The sequence below is a fragment of the Eublepharis macularius genome, chromosome 14 (genome assembly GCF_028583425.1).
Source record: "Eublepharis macularius isolate TG4126 chromosome 14, MPM_Emac_v1.0, whole genome shotgun sequence".
Lineage (NCBI taxonomy): Eukaryota > Metazoa > Chordata > Lepidosauria > Squamata > Eublepharidae > Eublepharis > Eublepharis macularius.
In genome coordinates this window covers 9,337,219-9,363,208 of record NC_072803.1, presented here as the reverse complement: position 1 = coordinate 9,363,208, position 25,990 = coordinate 9,337,219, and the positions used below count along the sequence as shown (strand labels likewise).

At 41.4% G+C, this 25,990-nt stretch overlaps 1 protein-coding gene across 2 annotated transcripts in view; it reads left to right on the top strand.

Moving 5' to 3' along the window:
• Positions 1-25,990, top strand: part of CLMP (CXADR like membrane protein) — a 71,369-nt gene that overhangs the window by 39,032 nt on the left and 6,347 nt on the right. The window contains exons 1-6 of one of the 2 annotated variants that reach the window (XM_054998179.1): positions 13,692-13,745; positions 18,442-18,599; positions 21,317-21,521; positions 21,632-21,799; positions 22,576-22,698; positions 23,541-23,682. In XM_054998179.1, coding sequence (XP_054854154.1) covers positions 18,459-18,599; positions 21,317-21,521; positions 21,632-21,799; positions 22,576-22,698; positions 23,541-23,682 — 779 coding nt within the window. In that variant the 5' untranslated portion in view covers positions 13,692-13,745; positions 18,442-18,458. Of the gene's footprint in view, positions 1-13,691; positions 13,746-18,441; positions 18,600-21,316; positions 21,522-21,631; positions 21,800-22,575; positions 22,699-23,540; positions 23,683-25,990 lie in introns of those variants that run through there. The other variant, XM_054998178.1, reaches the window with a different exon arrangement.

Here is a 25,990-nt window from a genome sequence, read left to right as displayed (position 1 = left end):
CCTAGTCACCAATTAAAACTTCTGCTTTCTAGTCTAAGCCCTCTGACCTTTAAGAGTGTGTTTCTTGATAACATAACTGGCCTTTTCGCTTTTAATTAGTAGATATGCACAGTAGCTGTCCAAATGAAGCAGCATTTGTTCAGGTCCAGCCTATTAGAAACATTGTGTTCACTCACCAGAGCTCCATGACATCACATAGCTCTCAGCCGCAGCATCCTTCTGTTCAGGTCACTGATATCAAGATAGCTGTGCAAAGACCTCTACAGCTTTAGCCAAACCTAAGGCATCCTCCACCCTGAAACTGGAACAAGTGCCCAATGAAAGCTAGTCTATTTCTTCATGCAAAGGTCACACAATGCTTGTTAGGCAAATTGCATCTATGCACTCCTCTTCAAGGCTTCCCTGAAAAACAGCTTTAGGCTTCTGTAATATTTGCTAGGGAGAAAACACATCCAAACCATGTGCGTTTAAGGCAGAGCAGGAAAAGAAAAATGAGGAAGGGCCATAGCTCAGAGGCAAAGCCTCTGCTTTGGATGCTGAAGGTCTGAGGTTCAGTCTCAGGCATCTCCAATTAACAAGAATCAGGTAATAGATGATGTGAAAGACTTCTGCTCAGAACCTGGCCAGAGCAGACAATACTATTATAGTCCAATGGTCTGGTCCAGTATAAAGCAGTTTCATGTGGCTTAAAATGGATTGTGGAAAATGCCATGGAATGATCCAATAAGCCCTGATCATGAGTCGTCCAGGACTTCAAAATGCCCCACAGCCACCCCGGGTCTCCACCCAGCAGTGTACAACCTTCCTGAGCTTCTCTTGCTCCTGGAGGGGTACTTGCCTTCCCCCTGGATGTTCCTGCTGCTACCAACTGATATAAGAGTAATTGTCTACTAATAGGAGTAGTACACTTAGCAATCACTATGGTCTAGCAAAAAGCCGTTGATCCTCTTCCCTTGGTAACATGGTTTGAGTAGAGTTTTCTCGAGGTGACAGAAAACAAACTTCTGGCAATTAAAACAAATATAAAAACATAAAGAGGTTTTAATCAAAAGGTACAATGCTCATATGCTCCCCATGTTAGCAAGTGGTTGAACAAGGATACAAAGAAATGGTGCATACAGGTAGATTTCTGTCCCTCAACTCTAGATTTACTCTAACTGATATATTCTTAGGGCAGACAGTTTACTTTTGCAGTTCCAGTATTCAAAAGTCCTTCATTACCTTAGAACCTTTGTCCAGGCTGCCTGCTCATCGCTACCTCCATGTAATAATGGCTGACATCAAGATGGAATCCCAGTGTAAGAGCTTCTTGATGAAAGATGTCCCAAGACGGAGTGAGTAGGAATCTCCCTCTGCCACATGTTCAAGGAATTAATCTGCTGTTTCCTCACCCCACGTGGGTCAGATCTTTTTTTCCTGTTCTCCCCCAGGAATAGATATTATCTGGCATCTGGTGTCTCTTGTGTCTGTCCCACACAACTGAGACATTTCAGCCAAGATGGTGGCTGGTAGGCCTTCTGTCCTCTGCTGGCTAGGTCTATTATGGCCAAACTAGATGTACAGGTTTTTAAAAGGTTGTGTCTGGGTTCCCCAACACAGGCCTAATTCAGGTTCCTTCCAGCCACCCTGCAGCTACAGGGAATGGCTATTAAAAAATAAAGGAGAGCCCTTTGGGCTGAGAATGCCACCACAGTAGAAGAGGGGCTCCTGCCTCCTCCCAAGCCATTTCTCCATGCCAAAATAGTTCTGGGGGGGGGAGGTGCTTCCTTGTTTTTGCTGCTTCATGGAGTATTCTGTAACCCCCCAACACTATTTTGGTGCAGGGAAACAGCCTCACCCCCATGGCAGCATTCCAAGCCTAAGGAAGCTCTCTTCTATTTAGCAAACCTTAAGCACTTGAGTGCAGGATACCTGTGATACCCGCATGGCTCCTTCTCCTAGTTTTGAGTTTGCCAGGCTCTTGCTATGAGAAAGATTTTTCAGATCCTTTTTGGATAATGTTTCAGGTGGGTAGTTGTGCTGGTCTGTACTGGAAGAGCAAAATTCAGTTCCAATAGTGCCTTTAAAACCAACTAGATTTCCAGAGTATGAATTTTCAGAAGCTCATACTCTGGAAATCTAATTGGTCTTTAAGATGCTACTGGACATGAATCTTGCTCTTTTGGAGAATTTGTGGGGTAGAGCTCCAAACCTTGAAATATTTTAGGGTGAATTCTAAGGTGGAGGGCATCTCTCCACAGAAAGAAAAAAGAAGTAGCAGAACTTGTATTACATAATTAGAAAACAATGCAAGCAAAAAATATTGTCTGAGGCATGAGATACCATAAATAATGCAGAAAGCGGATTATAAAGGCAGAAGAAAATTCAGTAAAAGCAATACTATAAGTACAATAAACATTGCAATAGACTATAATCCTATTCCTTTATAAAAAGTTCCCTCCCAAACTGGTCCATTGTACTAAAGTTCTAATCCCTTTATAAAAATGCCTTCCTAAAATTTCTGCTTTGCACATTCTGAGGAATGAAAGTAGCGGGGGAGCCTCCCTGACTTCCTAAGGCAAGCCACTCCCCAAGGCAAGGGCCACAACAGAAAATGCAGTTGACATTCTTACCTGTTGCAGGACTGGTATGAACAGTCATGTCCTATACAAAGACATGGCTGACTTTTTTGTATGTGTCTTGGTAAAATTCCGCCATGCGTCCACTCTGTCCTCTCTCAACTTAATCTATATTTCAAAAGTTTTGGGGACACGTTAGAGCTACATGTCAGTGTATCCCCAAATTCAGGCAGAAGCCATTATCACCAGAAAATGGGGGCCTCCTCACATATAAAATTAATGTAAATCAGTTCATATAAGAGTGGAAGAAAATGTGTGAATTCACACACACACACAGAGTAGGATTTCATTTGAGAACTCTTGATTAGCATTTTTAAGATAATAGTTTACTGGTACTGCTCTCACGGAAAAACTGTTGACACAGAACATCTGCTGCATGAAAAAAACCTAGGCAAAAATCCCCCTCGAGGCATGTTAATACTTCCGCAGTAGTCCTCATTGTGATGAGCATCTTCCACTTGGTGTGCAGGTACACTAGACTTTGGCTAATCAGTGAATACAAGTCATTTGCATGCAAGATATCCAGACTGGGTAGGTTAGGAAGGAATTACAGAAGCTCCAGAAAGGTTCTGTCAGAGCCCCCAAACTGTTTTTCTGCTGGAAGGTGATTTTATTTCATATGAAGCCGTTTGCATGAGTAGGATGGATATGCAACCCCGGGAACGGAAAGAAATACTATACAGACCCATGTTACTGAAATGATACCTCATAGAAACCCTTGAATGGTAAAGACTCATTCTCTGAACAATCAGGAAGAAAGGGAGGAGATGTTGCTGCCATTTATCTTTTTGCTGTGTATGCATGTAAGTGGGAATATGAAAAGTCACACAGAACTAATGGACCAGATATTCATTTATGTCTCATATTGGCACTGCTTGTAGTGCATAAGTGAAATGTCTTGTTATGCAGAATTATTGGAACATAACCCAGCACTTCACTGGGATGACATGAAAACGGCTAACATAGAATGATGCTGGTACCTGAAAGGCACATTAGCTCTCACTTATTGCGATGGCCAGCAACACATGCAATACAGAACAGAACAATTTTATTGCATGTGGCTAAAGGCCATCACAACCAAGCTAACTAAACAGATAAGTAAAACATGAACAATAAAACTATAACATTAAAAGCACGTAAAAATACGTTAAAACACATTAGCACCTTCCTTATACACAGGTGAAGGAGTCTCACCATTAAGCACAACTCGAGTCCAGATTTTCTTAGATGCAAGAGTGAACTGTGCTACTCTGTAAGAAACATACAGATTGGAAAGAAAGAGGGTCAGTTTTTTCACCACAGGGGAAAAATCAATGTCTTAAGGTTTCTCCAAGAAATTTATTTCTGGGCTCTGTATACAAAGGGCAGAACAAAAGAAAATGGGTTTTGTGAGATGTGACAAAATCCTGGGCAACCCTAGTTATTATCTAAACTTAGGTCTCCATACTGTTAGCATAATCAACCACATATATTGGTTAGGATGTAAAGAAACTCTATCAAAACTCTTCTCAATTTTTACAATTTCCCTATCTGTGCCCAATCAGTTAATCTTCCTACACATTAGGATTTATCATCTTCTATCCTAAATGGTCTAAATTACAATAACACTTCAGCATATTTTGTAGATGAAATCCTGTTTTTATTAAAGGCATTTTGCCATCCACCAAGCATTAGTCCTCATCTCCGACAGTAATTCCAATATTTTAAAAAATGCATTCTGTTCCTTCAAAATGTACTCATTACTGATCTTATGTACAGTACAGTAACTTGTAAAGGAGCCAGGAAAATAACGGTCAGTCCCCCACCTACATGCCTGTTCATAGTCATCCATGTTTCAACTAGCAGTACATCATCCATCAGATTCTGTATTTCTTTTTTCTTCTAACTAGCTTTTAAAATCATTCAAATTATTCTATTTTACTTCATTCTTATTAATTCCTTTATCGTTCAGATTCCAAACAACCCATATTGCCATTTCAAAGAGCAAATACATTCACATTTGTTTTATCTTTGTGCAAGAGGGCCTTTTGAAAACTCAAGTCCAAGCACATGTGGTTCAAATTAGGCAGGGCCTCTGAAGCAGGCACTACATTTCTACTGACGGGCTCTGCTGACCTCTTTGTTTTGAGTACAGCTAGCTGTTCCCTGTGGGAATTAACAGCAGTATAATATTTTTTATTCCAGACACTTCAGCTCACAACCAAATTCCTCCAACCACAGAGCAGCCTAGGAGGGCAGGCTCCAGGCATCATGCACACAGGGCTGGGTCTCACTAATCTGAGCACTCACACTCTTGGGAGAAGGTGACCTATAGCCTCTATTCCTCTGCTAGCCAAAGAATACAGGCATCAGATGTCACAGCATCTACATATCCTGACCATAACTGTCCGATTATCCCACAGCATGTTCCAACCAGTCCCCACTTTTTTCCGTTTCTTATTAGAATACTACGTAAAAAGACACCATGTTCAAATTGCCCTGACTTGCAATGTTGTAGAGGGCACCTAAATTAAAGTGTTGAAAGATAGAGGGTTTAAAAAAAACATGCAAAACAAAACAGTTTTGTTTTCTGTTGGTGACAAATACAGGCCTATGAGTTTCATAGAACTCTTCAGTGGGAAAATTCTTCTGTATAACTTAAAAGTCTGCAGTCTGGGGCAGTGCAGTAGCCATTATCTTATCCCTACCCTAACCATTTCTTCATGATAAATTTCCATTCTATGCAGTAATAACCAAAAAACATTCACTATATGATAAAATCAAAAAGAGTCCAGCAGCACCTTTAAGACTAACCAATTTTATTGTAGCATAAGCTTTCGAGAATCACAGTTCTCTTCGTCAGATGCATGGTGGACTCTTTTTGATTTTGCTACTACAGACTAACACGGCAAACTCCTTTGAACCTTTACACAAGCAAACTGATCCCCACATCAAAAGGAGCTGTTTGCATCTCCATATCAAAGGAGTTGTTTACATCCCTCCTCTCCTCCTCCCCTCCCCTCTCCTCCTCTATATTTGACCAGTTTCTTTCTGCCCTCCATGCATCTGACGAAGAGAACTGTGATTCTCGAAAGCTTATGCTACAATAAAATTGGTTAGTCTTAAAGGTGCTGCTGGACTCTTTTTGATTTTGCTACTACAGACTAACACGGCTAACTCCTCTGGAACTATATGCTAAGGCATCATCACATTGAAAATTTTCTCTCTTTTCAGTAGCCACTACTGAGGTAGAGCAGGAAACAAGTAAATATACAAGATTTTTTGTAGAAGTTACAGCATGAAGATAGAAAGTTGCCATGAGGAAATGGTTGTGGAGTGGGGTAAGCCAGCATCTGCACCAGCCAAGAAAATAACTAATCTAACAAAAAAACATTTTATAATATCAGGATCAACACAGCAACTATGACACTCGACCAAGCTAAAGTAATTTAATAAAGGCAGAATGTTCCAGCAGACTAGGAGCCAGAACTCAATTTTTGCTTTGGATGTCTTCCAGCCTATCCATGGGCCACTTTATTAATCTTCTATACTATTCAGAAAAAAAGGGTAACCAGAAGGTAACCATATTTCTTCCCATCCCACCTCCGCCAAAGTTGCAGTTTTCCACATTTTAATATCTACATAAATTCTGCATTAAAAACAAAAAGTGCTTCGTGACAAGAAGGGGGAGTATTTGTTTCTTTTGACACACTTTGTCAAATTCAGCTTTAAGCAAAGGCAGATAAGCAACACAGGACATCAACCTGCCTATACTAGAACTACGTTAAAATATAGTGGATGTTTCTTTCTCCATAAAAGGCAATCTTAAGTAATTTTACATAGGATTTTATGGGATTAAACTCCCTACAGATGAGAAGAATTGTCAAAATGCCTAGCTTTCAAAGGTGAATACAAAATACATGACAGAATGTTAGTAGTCCTTCACAATTTGTTTTAACCGTTAGCCTTCTGCTTGCAAGCTCACCTTTGGCACAAGCTGTACATTCAATTGATCAAGATAAATAGAGCCTTCTCTAGGATGATGACGGTGTAACTTTCAGCCCCCATGTCTAGCTCTGTTCCAAGCACTGCCAATCTTTAGTCAAAAGGGCTCGAACCCTTTCTCCGGCTTCTGCAGAACCACCACTAGTGACTGTTCTCCATCATTTTGAACATAGAAAATTTTAAATCCAATCCATTTTCAGCACTCAAACTAGGCAGTCCTCATCAATACCAAATATTAAAATACAAGTTAGATTTCTCCACACCATGAGTACCTTACAAATAAAGGGAATCTTACACAGAGAGATACGGTGGACATTTTGAGTTTTATTATTATTAAGCCAAGGGACAGAACACCTAGCGATTCCTCAGTGGTCTGTCACATTCTAATACTCTGGGTGGGTCAATGGAAGTAATTGGTTGGAGTGATGCAGAAAGGGGTAAGCTCACAGTACAATCCTACTCTTGAAAGAAAAGCATAACTCTGTTCCATACGGCACGGGTTAGTGGCGATAAAAAAACCACAATACAGGGCATAATTGCGGAAGATCCTTCCTACATGGATAAAAAAAGGGACTTGTAATATGATGCTTTCTCTGTCCCTAACTCATCACTATAATAGGCATTTCACCAATTAAAAAGTAAGCTTTGTTTTCTTAACTTTTCAACCATCTCAGCTTATTTAATCTGCACTTAAAACACTTTTGCTGGTAAACATTTTTTTATGAATTTAAGGCAGAATTGCTTTTTTTGCCAACTTAAATTTTAGTACTTCCCGAATTTCAGCAATTTTTCAACAGGAACTTTTTTTTAAGTAAAGAAGTACAGGAACAACCAGATCTTAACTACAGTAACTGAAACTTGAGGGAAATAAACGGAAGCCTTTCCCATCTGTCCTTCGGGTGCCCTCTTGTGGTATACTTCTAGTTTGAAAAAAAATTCACGCTTGGGAAGAGATTGCATGCTGACATCAGTTAACTTTTTTGAGGCTTATTTTTTCCCCGCATGAAAAGAATCAATATCAACTCAGGGCTGCCATATTTACCCTGAGGAGCTGCATTTCACTTTATGATATACTTAGAATATAAAAGATATACAAGCACTTTCAGGAGAGGAAAAGGTTAAAACTACATATATTGTGGTAAAAATAGGCACAATTAATGTAAAGCTTGTCATTCTCCCAGAAGATGGCAATGCAAAGTGCCGTCAAGTTGCAGCAGACTTATGGCAACGCTAGAGTTTTCAAGGCAAGAGATATTCAGAGGCAGTTTGCCTGCCTACAGCACATAGCATTAAACAGCATGAGAGAGACCTGTACCATGTGAGGTCTGCACATCCAAATTGGTTCAAAGCTGTTAATTTATTACAAGATTGATATTGATGTATGCTTCTATATCATTTATCTCTTCGTTAGGAAAATATAGTAGAGCTGAGCACATGACCCAGGAGCCTCTACTGCTGTTTAACCAACAGTCAGCCATTCTTTAGTTGCTACAAGTATGCCTCTGAGGCTAGGATTTGTCCTCCAGAGAAGGTGAATTAATATAAGGAGAGGAAAATAACCCGTATTTGTAATTCTCATTATTATTTTTGTTTCTTTAAAACAAAGGAAAGGAAAGGCAAAGGCAGAAAGCCTTTCAACCTTTACAAATACAAATCAATCAATCAATCAATCAGATTTATTTACAGTTAATAACCAGTACTTGTAAAAAGACTTGTAAAAAATCAATTAATTTATTGTATACATAGCAACCTTAAAGAACTGGCTTATTACTATTTTACTCTTTGGTCTTTTCAATTCCCCACCTGTTCTTAAAAACCATGAATTAAAAGCAAAATTAAAATAAGAAGTCACTGTTAGGGAAGGTCTTCTTTGAAGAAGTGACCTTGCTGCAAAAGTTAGTACAAATTAAATTTCACATTCACATCAAGAGTCCCTCTAGTGGTTAGTGCCTGAAGCACAAACATACATATATTCAAACCTGGAAATTTTACTGTTTAATTACAATATAAATATTATTCATGATATGCAGTTTTATCATCTGATTAGTTTGTTTCTTTTTTTAAAACACAAAACAACCCACCTCACAGGGTATTTTGTTGTGGGGATAATAATAGCATATTGCGAGGCCCACTGGAGCCGCGGTGCTCCACTCTCTGTGGACCCAGAGTGAGGGGCGCAAGCAATGTGCCTGCTGCCCTGCGAGGCCCACTGGAGCTGCGGCACGCCACTCTCCACGGAGCAGGGGCAACGGGAGGAGAGTGACGCGCCCCCCACCATGGGAGCCCTGCTGGAGCCGGGGATATGGCAGGAAGAGTGAGCCCGCCTGCCAGCCGTCCCCACACACCCCTTGCCCCCCCACCTGCCAGCCGTCCCCAGCCCCCTCCTGCCTCTCCACCCTCCCTAAACCCCCACTGCCTCCTTACCTGCCATCCCTCCCCAGACCCCTCCTGCTTCTCACCTCTCCCCAGCCCCCCCTTGCCCCCACCTGCCAGCCCTCCCCAGCCCCAGCTTTCTAGAACCCATTGTATTTATTTGCACAACGGGCTCTGTTTCTAGTAGCTATAATAATAATAATAATAATAATAATAATAATAATAATAATAATAATAATAATAATAAAAAAGCATTAAATTTATATACTGCCCTTCAGGATGACTTAACACACAGTCAGAGCGGTTTACAAAGTATGCCATTACTATCCCCACAATCACCCTGGGAGGTGGGTGGGGCTGAGAGGGCTCTTAGAAGCTGTGACTGACCCAAAATCACCCAGCTGGCTACAAGTGAAGGAGTGGGGAATCAAACCTGGTTCTCCAGACTGGAGTCCTGCGCTCTTAACCACTACACCAAACTGGCTAGGACTAACACAGTAAGAACCCAAAATAGGCCCAAAGCAACTCACTGTTCATGAGTAGCAAGTTAAGTAAGATTGCATCAGAATCCCCTAAAACATGTTCAAATGCTCACTATAGATATCTTTTAAGTTCAGCAGAACGTCAACTTTTCAGAGGTAAATGACACAGAACTGTTCTGCCCTGCTATAAAATTCAATAGTTAAAAGAACTGTATTTCTGTCACTGATTTTTACCATTGTGAATGTAACTTTTTTAAAGCATTTAAATAACCTGTGGGTGAGCAGTAAATAAGAGCTAATGATCTCCTATCTGACCCTGTTCTGACAGCTACCAATTAGCTTCTAATATTCCTAGGAAAGCAACTAATTACCAAGCTTTCCCCTTTCATGGCTGAGGCTACAGATGCCCATGGCTGCCTGCAACACTAAATCTGCAAACCAAAAATACAAGCCCTCTAACATTCCAGGAAGACACAAATGCATGAATCTCATATAGGACTGTGCAAATCGTACCACACTTGGTGGTATGGCACTGACCAAGTCATCTGCACTGCCCATTTCTAACACAGGAAGAATAATACTTGTTTTAAATATTTATATGCTGCTTTGCTTGATCAGTTCCAGACAGTCAGATCACAAAATGTAATGAAGTTCAACGTATCAATAAAAATGGTAATAAAACATACAGAAAATGAGAAGATTATAAATAAACTTTAATATAAAATCAAAGCAGCGCAGAAATCAAAATACCAAGAAAACTTAGTGAAACAGACAAGACTTGCAACTTGGCCTTCAAGATCCAGCATTGGCAAACTTGCACCAGGAAGCCACTGAGGAAAGATACTTGCTAAAAATACCTTACGACAGTTCACTTTCCAGTTTTGCTTCCAGGATGTAATCTCCAGAAAGCTTTTGCTGCAAAGCACAACATATTGGGAGGCAGGACACTCTTTAAAGTATGGTGAGCCCAGCACCAGAAGCCAGCATCTTAGGAAGATCAAAAAGAGTCCAGTAGCACCTTTAAGACTAACCAATTTTATTGTAGCATAAGCTTTCGAGAATCACAGTTCTCTTCGTCAGATGCATGGAGGGCAAAAAGAAACTGGTCAGATATAGAGGAGGAGAGGGGAGGGCGGAGTAGATGCAAACAGCTCCTCCATAACAGAAGGAGCTGTTTTTTAGGAAGAGTATAGACATCAAATGCCTGTTTCACTGAGATAAGCACAGTGTTGTGTTAGTTTTTACAGGCATTCTCTACCAGCACCAGAGCTGGAAAGAGGAAGGAAAATATTCAGTGCTATAGGTGTAGAGAAAAATGCTTAACTTTCTTTTGTATTTAGCCTTTCTGAGGTAGAATGGCTGCTTAAAACTTTGGTCAAGAGGCCTTGCTATTCTAAGACATTTTCTAGCCCACAAACTCCCCCTTTTCTGCTTCTAGCCGTTTCTCTTGAGAACGGAGATGCCTCTCGCTTCTCGAACACTCTGACCTTGCAGATTAGATAAGACACTCAGAGCGAGAGAACCTCCATGGCCAGACAGTAAACCAATTAACATTCTTGCTTCATGAAACTAATTGCACCTGCAAGATGGGAGGGGGTGTCTTGGACTGCAGCCATACACCTAACTCCTTTTTTGCACACAGTCACTTTTGACTATGAGATCACACTCTTGCTAGCCGATTGGTGGACCGGCCCTCCCTTCTCGGGTGGCAAGATTGACATAAAAAACCCATTACCAATAATGGACCTCAGATTCTGTCTGGGTTGCAGTAACCACTATTGTAATTCGGTCAGTTTCTCAAACTGGCTCTGTCTGGGGATGGACGTTCCTGAACCCATCCATTTTGCTGTGCTATGAAGCCTGACTGATTTTGCCTCTGTGACCAGAGATTTTGCCTTTTGCCTTCTTGACAACTTTTGACAATCTACTTCTACTATGATATTGGTATGTATAAGTTAGAGCAAATAAAGCTATAGGTATTTTTGTTTTATTCCTCACAGTCTGTCTTGTACCATTGTATGTGACCTTGCATCTTAATAAATAATTATATTATATTTTGTGTTTGGGTGTGTGACTTTGGGGTCTCAAAACTCAAGGTACTTTGCCGAACCCATTTTTGCTCATTCTCGTGAACCACCTACCTAATAACATTTTGCTGTGCACTCTACCTGCAAGCACAACCTTGCTAGGTAGACTTTGCTCCTTTTAGCTCCCTAATAGGCTTGGAGGGTGTCCCTCTCCTCCTAAAGCTTTTGGGAACCCTGAGGGACTGGTGGCAGAATTGAGGGCATTTGAGGGACTTTCCTTCTCTTGCCAATTTGCTAATTTTGTTTAGCCCGGCTGATAGACCTTTGCTGGCTCTTCCCCTAAGCTGGGTCGAGGCACTGAGGGCCTGTAGCCGTGACATGGTGGCATTGCGGTGTTGATTTAGTCTAATTACTGGCCTGGGGTCAGAGTTGGACTCTTTTGAGACTTTGAAGTAACTGCCTATTTTGTTTGTGCAACGGTCACTTTGAGATTTTCTGTGAGAGTTTTTTGTTTTGTCAGAAGCAGTTAGGCTTTTATGATGGCTGCTGGAGGGAAAAATACTAACCCCTTCCGTGGACCTGTTGATGAGTCGTTATACACCATTGATTCTGTTGGAGAGCCAGATGATCGGGAGGAAGACTTGCAGACTACTCCCCCTGTGCGCCCCAAGACACGGGCTACTGAGCAATCTACTCCTGCAGATTTGCAGCCTTGGCAAGATGACCAGAGAACAGACGACCGACCTGTTCCGCCTCCACGTGCTAAGATTCAATTTACTACTCCTGTGGACTATCTTGAGGATGCTGTGCCCTCAAAAAGCCGTTCCCGGCATTTTGCTGGAACTAAAGGACAAGCAATTTTGGAGGATGAGAGCTGTAGTGATTCAGAGACTGAGCTGGAGAATGAATTTTGGCGGCGGCGTAGGCGACGGCCCAATGTGAATTTATGGTCTGAGGAGGATGTGGAAGAGAGAGCTGTGAGTCCCCGAGACAGGACCCGCCAAGATGTTTCCTTGCCCAGACCTTCTAGAAGACGTATGCCAGATGTGCATTTTTGGTCAGCAGACGACGAGGAGGAGGAAGAGTCTACGAGGCCGAGGAGACCTGCTGACAGAGACATCTCCCCCGTCCGACCTGCTCGACCTCCACCGCTTTCGCCGTGGGCTTTTGACCGGCGCCTGTTTCCAACTTTTAAAGACGGCCAAGATCCTCTTGGATTTTTTTCGCTCTATGAACAGACTTGTAAGGACTTGGGTGTGCCTAATCGTTACTATATGCTGATTCTAAGATCTCAAGTTACTGGAGTCCTTGCTGACTTGCTGGGGAATTTGCCTGCTCAAGCTGCTGGAAGCTACCCCCAGTTTAAGACTTTGGCTTTGCAAAGATTTGCCTTGTCTTCAGAGAACTACCGGCGGGCCTTTAGGAGAGTGGAGCGTAGCCAGGAGAACTACTATCTAACTGCTGCCAAACTCTCCCAGAATTTGGACCGCTGGCTTGCTGCAGAAGGTGTCCACTCGTTCCTGCAATTAAAAGAGCTTATGCTGAAAGAGCAATTCTACAGAGTGTTGCCTGAAGACCTTACTGCCTTGGTCCAGGATTGGGACCCTCAAACTCTAGAGCAAGCAGCTGAATTGGCCCAGAAGATGAAACTGCATAGGCAGAGATTTGGTGGAAAACCTGCGTGGGAAGTGGAGGGACTATTCGTCCAGCTGCTGAAGTTTCAAAGCCAGCTAAAGCCTCTGAGACTGGCAGCGCCTCTTCAGCAAAGAAGATCACCTCCCCCACTGTGGCTGTGAGACCACGTTTGGAACCACGATCGGGTCTGTGTTTCTATTGCAAGGAAAAAGGACATAATGTTGTGGACTGTCCTGTCCTGAAAGCCAAAGGACAACAGAAGACTAGTACACCTGCTTCCACTACTCGTGTTCGAACTGTGCAAGCAGCTCCTGCTGCCTCTCAGCCTGAAAATTGGGAAGATGATGCTACGGTACCTGTCCAGCAAGCTGCGGCTGCTGTTCAGCCAGCCCAGCCTACACAGCCTCCTTCGGCTCCTGTTACAGCTTCTGTTTCTGCTGCTGCGCCCAGTGCCAGCCAACCTGTTGCTATGTCTTTCATTGACCCACAACAAATAAATTGGGCTCAAATGGAATTTAGTCATGAACTGAGGATTAACTTTGTTCAAGTTTCTGGCTTAAGAGATTCTGGGAGCGACGTCTCATCTGTTCAACGTCAACTTGTGCAACCTGACCAGTTTTTGCAAGGTAAAACCTTAACAGTTACTCCTTATTCTAGCCAGCCTATTCAGAAGGAGTTGGCAAATGTGCATGTTGAATATAAGTTCTATAATGGATCACTGACTGTGCTAGTTCATGATACAGCTACTCCTGCATTTTTGATTGGAAATGACTTAGCTTATAAATCCTTTTGCTGCATGCCTGCTGAACTTAAACAACAGCAAAAGCCTGAACTTTGTGAAGTTAGTGTGTCAGCCCAGCCTGTTGCTGTAGCAACTGCTCCTCCTTCGGCTGACCGGCCAGCGTGCCCCGAACCTTCTGACTCTGCTGTTGTAAATTCTCAAGTCTTTGCTGATGAGCAACTGTTTATTCAAGCCCAGAAGGCTGATGTCTCTTTGAAATCGTGTTGGGAAGCTGTGGAAAAATCTCCTAGATGCTTTGACCAACCTAGAGTGAAATTCCTTGTGGAAAATGGATTGCTTTACAGAGAATATGTTGCTAAGAAACTTGATACTCCCATCAAACAACTTGTCGTTCCTCAGCCGTTCCGGGAGAAAGTTTTGCAGCTAGCTCATGAAAATTTGCTTTCTGGCCATTTTGGAGTTAAACGGACTTTGGAGAAAGTTAGCCGCTCATTTTATTGGCCTGAAGTGTGCCAAGCTGTTACTGCTTTTGTCAAGACTTGTGATGTCTGTCAACGTGAAGGATTTTCTGCAGACCACCCTCGTGCCCCTCTGCAACCGGCACCTATAGTGGAGGAAGTTTTTGCCAAATGGGGGATTGATATTATTGGACCTCTTGCTAAACCGTCCAGGAGTGGAAAGAAGTTTCTCCTGACTGTTATTGATTTTTCCTCGCATTATCTGGATGTGACCCCCCTGGCCAACATCACTGCTCCTGCTGTAGCGCGTGCCCTGCTTGTTGTGGCTTCCAGATGGGGTCTGCCTAAGACCATCCGATCAGATATGGGACCTTCTTTGGTGAGTGGCTTAATGAAAAAAGTTTTTGAGCTTGCTAAGATTGAACATCAAGTCACCATCCCTTATGCTCATTGGGAGAATGGCTTGACTGAACGTGTTAATCGTACAGTGGGCCAGATGCTGAGAAAATATGTACTGGACTTTGGCCCTGACTGGGAAAAATCTTTGCCTTTTATGATTGGGGCTTATAATGACACTTTGCAAGAGAGCTTGGGCTTTTCTCCTAATCAGATTGTTTTTGGCCGCTCTCTGAATACTCCTTTGACTATGCTTCGCCAGCAATGGGAAGGCGTGTCTGAATTGAAGCCTATGTCTGTTGTGACTTATTTCCACCAGCTGAAAGAGACTTTGGCTGCTATTTGGGAATCTGCAAAACTTCATTTGACCAAAGCCCAGACGTTACAGAAGCGGGCTTATGATAGAAAAGCTGTGCCTCGAGAATATTTCCCTAAGGATAAGGTCCTAGTCCTCAGCCCGGTTAAACCGCATAAAATGGCTGTGATGTGGACTGGTCCTGCTGAAATCGTCAAAAAAGAGAGTGCTGTGCATTATTTGGTTGCCTTTCCTGAGGCTCACCCTCAGCCTAAGCTATATCATGTGAACTCTTTGAAAAAATACCATGAGAGATTGCCTGGCATGTTTGCTCTGAAGTGTACTGAAGATGTGCCTGATCAACCCCTTGATTTGCTCGCTGAGAGTAAAGACCCTGGGGGCATTGACAGCATTATTTTTGATTCTGCTTTGTCATCTGAGCAAACTGCTCAACTTTATGCTGTTCTGGAAAAGTTTGCTGATGTCTTCACTAGCCGTCCAGGAAGAACCTCTTTGCTAACACATACCATCAATACGCAAGATGCTTTGCCTGTTGCTAGCCATCCTTACCGTGTTAGTGGCCAGCATGCTAAAGATATTGCTTTGGAAATCCAGGAAATGTTGGATCTGAATGTTATCAAGCCCTCTCAATCAGCTTGGGCTGCTCCTGTTGTGCTCGTCCCTAAGAAGGATGGAGGGATTCGTTTCTGTGTGGATTACAGGAAGTTGAATGCTGTTACAGTTTCTGATCAGTTTCCTCTGCCTCGTATTGATGAACTTATTGAGAGGCTTGGCAGAGCTAAGTACATTTCTGTTTTGGACATGAACAAAGGCTACTGGCAAGTCTGTTTGGATGAAGATGCTTCTATCAAATCTGCATTTGTCACTCATCTGGGACTTTATCAATTTATTACTATGCCTTTCGGCCTGAAGAACGCGCCCATGACCTTTCAGAGGTTAATTAATACCATGCTTCAGGGCCTCTCTGAGTACTCTTGTGCCTATTTAGATGATGTGGCAATTTTTTCTGATACCTGGTCTGATCATATGTACCATTTGTCTCAAGTTTTGACTCGTGTAAGAGATGTTGGGCTTACTATTAAGGTCTCCAAATGTCAGTTCGCTTTAGCAGAAGTTTCTTATCTAGGCCATAGAGTTGGTGGTGGTACTATTAAGCCTTTAGAGGTTAAAGTGCAAAGTATTTTGGACTGGCCTGTACCTAAAACTAAGCGAGAAGTTCAGTCCTTTTTGGGCCTCATTGGCTATTACAGGAGATTTATTAATCATTTCTCTACCCTTGCTACACCACTCACTGATCTGTGCAAAAAACGTCAGCCTCTTAAAGTGGTTTGGACTGCTCAGTGTCAGTCTGCCTTTGAGTCTTTGAAGGCTTGTTTGATGCAGTCCCCTGTAATGATTGCTCCTGATCCTGCTCAACCCTCTTTTGTGCAAACAGATGCAAGCCAAACTGGAGTTGGAGCCGTCCTTTGTCAAAAGGGGCCTGATGGAACTTTACATCCTGTTGTCTTTTTGAGTAAGAAATTGCTGCCCAGAGAATGTAACTTGTCTACTATTGAAAAAGAGTGTTTTGGAATTGTCTGGGCTCTGACTAAACTAAGATCCTATTTGTGGGGACAAAAATTTACACTTCAAACAGATCACTCCCCACTTTGCTGGTTAGACAGAGTTAAAAACTCTAACCAGAAACTGTTAAGATGGAGCCTTGCTTTGCAAGATTTTGATTTCACTGTGCAACATATCAAGGGTTCTGAAAACATTGTGGCTGACAGATTGTCCAGAATTTACTGTGATGTTGCTGGTTAAATTGTTTAACCTTGATTGCTTTCTGTAACTGCTCTTATTACCTGAATTACAGTATATTTTGCTTTGCTTCCAAATGTAAAACACTGCCTTTAAATTTTTTCTTCCTCTTGCATTCACAGTGGCTGCTAATTTCTCAAGTTACCTCATTTTACTGTTTTTATGTGTTTTTACCCATCCTTTTGTGTTTTATTTATGCCTTTTGGAAATACGGGTCTTTTAATATTGCACATTTTTTACTACTAGCATTTTTCTTTTAGTTTTTTAGATGAAATTTGAGTAAACCCAGTAATTTCATCTCCTGAAGGGGGAAGATGTAGAGAAAAATGCTTAACTTTCTTTTGTATTTAGCCTTTCTGAGGTAGAATGGCTGCTTAAAACTTTGGTCAAGAGGCCTTGCTATTCTAAGACATTTTCTAGCCCACAAACTCCCCCTTTTCTGCTTCTAGCCGTTTCTCTTGAGAACGGAGATGCCTCTCGCTTCTCGAACACTCTGACCTTGCAGATTAGATAAGACACTCAGAGCGAGAGAACCTCCATGGCCAGACAGTAAACCAATTAACATTCTTGCTTCATGAAACTAATTGCACCTGCAAGATGGGAGGGGGTGTCTTGGACTGCAGCCATACACCTAACTCCTTTTTTGCACACAGTCACTTTTGACTATGAGATCACACTCTTGCTAGCCGATTGGTGGACCGGCCCTCCCTTCTCGGGTGGCAAGATTGACATAAAAAACCCATTACCAATAATGGACCTCAGATTCTGTCTGGGTTGCAGTAACCACTATTGTAATTCGGTCAGTTTCTCAAACTGGCTCTGTCTGGGGATGGACGTTCCTGAACCCATCCATTTTGCTGTGCTATGAAGCCTGACTGATTTTGCCTCTGTGACCAGAGATTTTGCCTTTTGCCTTCTTGACAACTTTTGACAATCTACTTCTACTATGATATTGGTATGTATAAGTTAGAGCAAATAAAGCTATAGGTATTTTTGTTTTATTCCTCACAGTCTGTCTTGTACCATTGTATGTGACCTTGCATCTTAATAAATAATTATATTATATTTTGTGTTTGGGTGTGTGACTTTGGGGTCTCAAAACTCAAGGTACTTTGCCGAACCCATTTTTGCTCATTCTCGTGAACCACCTACCTAATAACATTTTGCTGTGCACTCTACCTGCAAGCACAACCTTGCTAGGTAGACTTTGCTCCTTTTAGCTCCCTAATAGGCTTGGAGGGTGTCCCTCTCCTCCTAAAGCTTTTGGGAACCCTGAGGGACTGGTGGCAGAATTGAGGGCATTTGAGGGACTTTCCTTCTCTTGCCAATTTGCTAATTTTGTTTAGCCCGGCTGATAGACCTTTGCTGGCTCTTCCCCTAAGCTGGGTCGAGGCACTGAGGGCCTGTAGCCGTGACAATAGGTAAATATAACAATATGCCATTTTGAGGACAAGGGAAAAGTAGAAGAGGCTGTGGATGGAAAACAGAAGAGTTAAAGGATGGAACTCATGAACCTTCAGCTGACCCATACTGTAACATGATAGGCAAATGCTAAGGCAGGTATTTATGGGGTACAGTTCACTGGCAACATGTGATGTTTTGTCTTTCAGCTACCTGTTCCACTTGGATGACACAAGCTCAGACAGAATTTAAGAGGGTGGCTGGAGCAAACCTTACTCTACCCTGTCACCATCGGCTGCACCTCTTGAACCAAACAAGCCTGGACATAGAATGGCTGCTACAGAATTCTGAAGCTGACCCCAAAGTGGTATGTCAGACATCTATTGTTTTACTGGAAAAGCCACGCAACTTTCAGCCGGAATTACTTAGACCATGGTAGAAAATTAGGCAGTGAAACAGGAGGTGTCTCATCCATGGTATCCTTAATCAATCACATAGCTCCACAAGTGTCATAGGCAGAATATAAGGAAACTCTGATTTCTTTCCTGAGCTTTCTAATAGTCTTGGCATTTAAGAACAAATGGGAAAAACACACAATCATTTTGGCAACCTGGCCACAAGAGCATTTGTGGCTGCTGCTGCACAGTGAAACAGGATGAAAAATCTACCCTTCTTGTGATTGAGCAGAGATTGTTTTTCTGCAATAAGAGAGATAACTGATGAGGTGGTTTAGGTGTTTACATGGTTATGTGGTTCTGGTAATCTACAGGATCCTTGCAGGCTACTAGACTTTGCTGAAGACCCTAATGTCAATGAAAAGCTGCTGAACAGAATAATCATGCATGAATGCCTGCTGCGAGCCATCTACAATTGTAGAAATCTGTAATGGTTTGGTTGGATTAGTGTACAACAGTGTAAATCTCTGAGGCTTGGCTGAAAGAATTCCAAACACACTTCACTGTTTCTTGATTCCTTATATTTCAGGTCCAGGATGGCTCTCAAATCTCCCATCCTCTAGGCTACAGCAAAGAAGGTTAAGATACCCTGAGTATGGGACTAATTCTCCTTCCTTGAACAGTTAAAACATTGTGAAATGGCTGATTCCACTCTCTGTCAACTCCATGGGAAAGCTGAAAGAAAACCACCTGCCCTAGTATCCATTCTTAATCTTAAGAAGTAAATAGAGTAATGGACTAATAGCCATGGGGATCAGGGACTAGCAGAGCAATCCTAAACAGAGTTATACCAGTCTAAGCCCATTGAAATCTTAGACTGAAGTAACTCTACTTAGGATTGTACTGTAAATCACTCTCTCCTCCCTTTTCCATCAGCAGAGCTGTGCTGACAGAAGAGGTATAGATTTCATCCCCTTCCATTCCTCATTGTAATACCCTGATCTGTGCAGTCATCAGTATATACCAGAACCACAATCCCAGGAGTCAACTTTCCAAGAATCAGAAAGGATTTCTAGGCAGAAAGGAAAAGAAAAAGATAAGCATCCATCAGTGCCTTCCACAGATAGACTGCTGCATCCAATCACCCCTCTACTCCCTGGTTTGGAACCTGAACCTTCATTCTTCTCCTAAACCAAAAAAATTTGATCCCAGAAAGGAAAATCATGGCATAATAAGAGAGGAGGGAGCCTCGAAAGCTTTGCCTTTCTTGAGAAGTACAACAGTAGTCCTGTGCTCTATAAATACAAGACTAAAATAACCCCCTTCATTACAAGCCCTGCTGAATGCCAAAAGGCATTTTCAAATTTTTCAGCAATGGATTAACTTTGAAGGGACTTTAAAAAAAAACTGTCACACTGTTGTGGCCATACAATTGTGCAAACAAACAAAAAACCCTGACTGAAATAAACTTTACACTTGCTGTAGTTCTCATTCTTCTGAGACCCTCCACACTAGATAAATAGGGCTGTTGCCATATAGAGGTTTTGCTCCAGTTTGGTTTCTAACCAAACCAAGCGTGTTTTGAGCATCCAACCCAATTGTTCACTGTCCACATGTCCCTCTGCTTTGCTGTGATCTTTCCCAAACCTGGTTTGCTATGCTCATTTTGGAAAGGTTACAGGTAAGGCATGCATGCCCCACCCAAATCAGCATATTCGCTTTGCCTCAGCCCCTCTTCAGCTGTCATCCCTTTTCTTGCCACCAGAGAGCATTTTAAAAATTGGGAGTTGACATATCACTATAGCATTCTAACAATTTACCTACTGATTCCTCCATATTACCAGTTTTTATCTTTAAAAAATGCAAGTCCTTAGCCCTTTTTGTTGTTACATGGAGATTCATCGCTGAATGGAAGCACCCTACCTTGAGTACTGCAGTACAGGTTGCTCCTCCAAATTTTGGGTAGGCAGAGAATTTTTTTCTGAAGGGTAGACATTCCTCCAAGAATGTGTACTTCACCAACCATCCAAACACTCATAACTCAGCATTAGTTCAACAAAAGTATTAAACAAGTATTTTGAAATAACTTTATCAATATACAACAGATTTTCACAAAAAGATTTAGGGCAAGATCCATGAAACATTTGTAAACTTTAGACAGAATGAAATTGAGAAAAGATATAAAAGCTACATGATGGATATACAAACAACAGATTGCAAAGTACTGCAGCTTCAAGATCATGGCCAATTTTTAAAATGTCTATAACTTACTCATTTTTCACGGTTTTTCTAAAATTTGGTCAGATTGCACCGCTCTCTAGGAGGATTCATTGAGCCAAATTTCAGACGGATGAGACAAATCATCTTGATTGTATGTTGAATAGATTTTTCATGCATTATAATGGTAAAAATTTAACTATACAGCCACAGAAGCAACAGCATAGTACAAGTGAGCCACTATAACATGCATCACCACCAAGGATGAATATCTGTGCAGCACCTCAACTTCTGATTATATTTTGTGTGGCACATGAAACAATAATTAGTAGGTTTCCAATTTTGTTAAATGTCAAAAGTTTCAACAAACCCCATCTCTCATCATTGGTAGGCCTTTAGTTCATTTTGTTTTGCTAAATAACTGCAAGATGAGAAATGGAGTAACTGACGGGTTGCTTTTTCTACCTCTCAGGTGATCACTTATGGAGGAGGCCATATCTACTACCCTGACTTAAATGAAGAACAAAAGGGCCGTGTTTCATTTGCCTCTAACTTCCGGAATGGAGATGCCTCCTTGGAGATTTCTTTTCTGCAGCCAAGCGATGCTGGGGCGTATATATGCAAAGTTAAAAATGCTGGGAACTATGAGTGGACTCATATTACTCTGAAGGTTCTGGGTAAGAGTGCTATGAAGTTATTCAAAAAGAATGACTTAACTCTTCTGCTGAACACAAAATGTGGTTTCCAATTATCTCACCAATTTCATCTGCATTTCCCTCCTCCCCAGAGAAACCTTCCAAACCTAAATGCTGGAAAGAAGGAGAGTTGTCCGAAGGAAAAGAAATCATTTTACAATGCAATTCTGTCTCAGGCACGAAGCCCATAATTTATACATGGCAACGTATTATTGATGAGGAGGGGAAAGCTGGATCCTTTCCTCCCATGACACGAATCAGTAAGTCACTTCTATTTCAAATCCATCATATTAACTAGAGAATCACCCTCGGCAAAGGTTCTCTTGCAGCTGTTCTTTCTAGAGGCCATCAGGAGCGAACTGAGCAGGGAAAGATGCTTGCACGGGGCTGATCCTTGCTTGAACGGAGGAGGGAAGGGTTCTCCATTTCTCTTCAGAGCACTAACACTGTGGCTTGCATATGCACAGTGCCAGACACAGGAGCCCAAGATGATAACTGTTAACTTCCTTCCCACATCCACTCCTCCCAGAGCATATAGTACTTCACACCAGTCCTCACAACTAAACTGATATACCAAGATGCACAGTGAATAAAACCATGCTACAGTTGGGTAGGTGGTGAAATAGTTGTCTGATTTTTTTTACTATATATTGTAGTTTACTACCCTACCTGTAGGATGACAGAGGAAGGGCTGCATTTTCCATTATGTATCAACATCTGCAAAGCCCCAGTTACAATGTAAATCCATTCCCCCCTCAAATCTTGGCACATCAGTTTCCTTTTAAGAATCAGATCAAATAGGCAGAATATTCGAAAACATTTAAAACACAGCTTCACAATACAATGAATGGTAGAAGTCAACAGAAACACATCACGAACCCATTTAAATTGTATATACAAATCCTCAGTGGAATTCGAAGAATTTTATCAGTTACAACATGATGCTTTACAATTGCTCTGCAATTTATTCCTTAATGTACATCAAGATAATTACACTATCCAATTATTAATTAAATCATGTTCAATAATGTTCTAGACTTTTCCAATCCAGCACAAATTATAATGAAGAATCTCACAAGACTGGCTTCGGGGTCATACCAGTGCACTGCCACCAACGAAGCAGGAAAGGACAGCTGTGTTGTGCAGGTGTCTGTGCAATGTAAGTAGGCAGTATTTAATACTAGGGTAATTTCAATAGCAGCTGTATCTCTAAGCAGTTTTCTCCAGCTTTCATTAGTGAGCTATTTCTCTGCAACAAAGACCACACCTCTGACCATGCACCTGAGTAATTTTAAGATGAAGGACAAACATAGCAGATCTGTGATCAGTCTCTTGGCATTTTAACATTAAAAGCAGCTGCCAGGGAGGGAATAATTTGTATTACAATTGCAGAGCTAGAGGACAAAGGGCTATCCCCTCCTCCCTACAGCATGTCATTTCCCCAATCATTACCTAAACTGCTCTGCTACAGAGCAGGGGGAAGAAAAGTACCTGTATTGTGCCCTGGAAAGCAATTTTGTTTGGGGAAATGGTGCAGGCTGACCGTTAAATTCACTTTTTCCCAGTGCCACAGCCTTTATCCAAATCACTCTCATGCACAAAACTACATTTTAATAAGAAAGAAGACTATCATGAATCTGCCATGTAACATGGTTGGGATGTCACCCTCAATATTTACTTAACAGTCAGTGATTAATGAGTTCCCTTTTAATCTTATCCTTCCCATGACACTAAACACCATATAGACAAATCCATCTGTATAACTATGCTGATCAGATACTTATTTTAACAACCCAGATAAATAAATAAATAAATATTTGAATCATATATGCCACACTAGGCATAAGATGTCTGTTCTTGGAACAAGCAGTTTGTGATTATATGATAATAATTACTGACAGTGACACATGGATAACATGATGGCTAGAGAGAGATCAAAATCTCTAACCTGCCATATTACATGGCAAATATATAAAAGGGTATGCATTTGTGAATTAATAGATGCACGAAATTTTGGCTTAATTGCTGGAGCAGCCTGTGGAGCGATTGGGGTCCTCTTCCTAATTTTCCTGACGGTGTGGCTGACTATCAGGAGGAACCAGAAGAAGAAATATGAAGAAGAAGAGTCCCCAAATGAAATCAGGTAATTTCCCCTTATAGCCCCTGTACTTGAATCATTACAAATATACACATATCAAACAACTTTTCTTTGGTCAAAAAAAACAAAACAAAGGGAAGAGGTGTACTTCAGTGATAAAGAATGTGGTTTGTATGCTTTATTTTCCATTTTCAACTTTTATTTTTTCTTAACACTCAGGTGGCAAAAATTAAAGATGTATGTGCTATGGTACCACAGTGTGCTGCAGTTTGCAAAATTTTATTATTGGGTAAACTTACAGTTTTTCTTAAAGAAAGCAAAAGACATTTATTCTTTAAATTCCATAAATGGTACAATTTTATACACTAACAGTGCAATCCTAAGCAGAGTTACTCCAGTCTAAGCCCACTGAAATCAATGGGCTTAGATCAGAGTAATGCTGCTTAGGATTGCACTGCAAATTATAAATGTTACAAATGATGCATGTGTATGTTGTTAAATCAGTATAAAAAGTTTAGGTTATAGAGGAAGCTAAGTACTGTATATATTTCAATTTCCCAGTATTTCCATTTTGCCCAAAGTGTCCTGTTCCAAAACAGAAGGAATTTTTCCCCCAGCATTAAAATTTCCAGACATTTTACATCTCTAGCTCTTGCCCACAGTAAGCATTATGAAGAAAATAATTTATATGCAAACATGGAGGGAGGGGACAAGCAGGGTGCCTCAGGGCTCTGTTTTGGGCCCAGGGCTGTTTAACATCTTTATAAGAAGAGGGAGTACAGAACATGCTCATCAAATTTGTACGACGCTAAACTGGATGGGGTAGTTAATACCTTGGGAGATAAAAATATGATGCAGCTAGACTTGGATTGGATGGAGGATTGAGTCCAGGCAAAGACAATGAAGTTTAATAGTGACATTTCTGAAGTGTTGCACTTAGGTGATAAAAATCTGTTATATAAATATTGGATGGGTGAAACATGCCTGGGTAGTACCACCTCTGAAAAGGATTTGGAGGTTCTAGAAGACCATAAGCTTAACATGAGCAGCAGAGAGATGCAACGGTAAAAAAGACTAATGTAATTTTGTCTGCATTCGCAGAAGTGTAGTACTGAGGTCACATGAGGTACTGGTGCAGCTGTACACTGCTTTGGGTAGGCCTCACCTGGAGTATTGTGTTCAGTTTTGGGCATCACAGTTCAGGAAGGATGTCGACAAGCTGGAATGAGTTCAGTGTATGTCAATGAAACTGGTGGGGCATTTGTACATCATGTCGTATGAAAGGTGGAAGAAGTTGGGAATCTCTGCATTGGAGAAGAGCTGCTTATAACGTGATATGATTGCCTTCTTCCAATACCTAAAGGGTTGCCCTAACGAGAATGAGGTGGATACTCTCTCAGTTATGTTGGATGACAGAACTCATACTCATGGATATAAACTACAGCAAAGGAAGTTTCTATTAAATTTGAAGATGAATTTCCTGATTGTGCGGTGTGTCGGACACTGGAATAGTCTCCCTCATGAGATGGTAGATTCTTCATCATTGGAAGTTTTTAAGTATCACCTGGATACCTGTTTGCTGAGGATATTACAGCTGTAATTCCTGAACTGCCTAGAGTTTGGCCTAGGAGATCCTTGTGTCTTTTCCAACTCTGAAATAAAATAAATCTTCATTTTTCAGAGCTAAATTTTAATTTCCTTCAAAATTCTGAAGAATTCATTTTTCAACAAGTCTCCATCTGGATTCCTACGAGGCTTGTTGTCACTAGTTTGCTACAAGATGACAACTCTTCATGTATATAATTCTACAGCTCCCTCTTTTCTAGAACAGCTGCTCTGATCCTTTAGAGTAGGGAGTTTCCAGGAAGTCTCTGAAGGCATGACTCAGCAGACAACACACGTGTGAAGAAAAAACTAAACCTGTTTGCTTTCATTCTACTTAAAAGCTACCAGCTCACACTTGACATATAACTTCACTCTCTGAATTATCCAATAAAGAAGACGATCTCTTTACTTACCCTTTACAGGTCATTAACAATTCTCTGCTGAAGTAAATCACTTCTTCTGCTTTACTATGTGTCACTCGCCTGTACCTTTTCTTGACCCTTGCTTTCTATTTTCTGTTTCTCATTCCTGCCCAGCTTCAGCATCTTTGGCAATGTTCCTTTTGCTCCACTACCGGTTTTTGTGCCTGAAAGCCACAACACAGGGCAACAAGATTACCAGTCTAGGAAGATAACTGATTTAGGGGTGGAGGGGGAAGAAAGGCAGGATGCAATTAAGAATGTGAACAACTGAAGGAGAGAGAATGGGTATCTCTCAAAACAGAAGGTTCTGGATTGATTTAAACAAG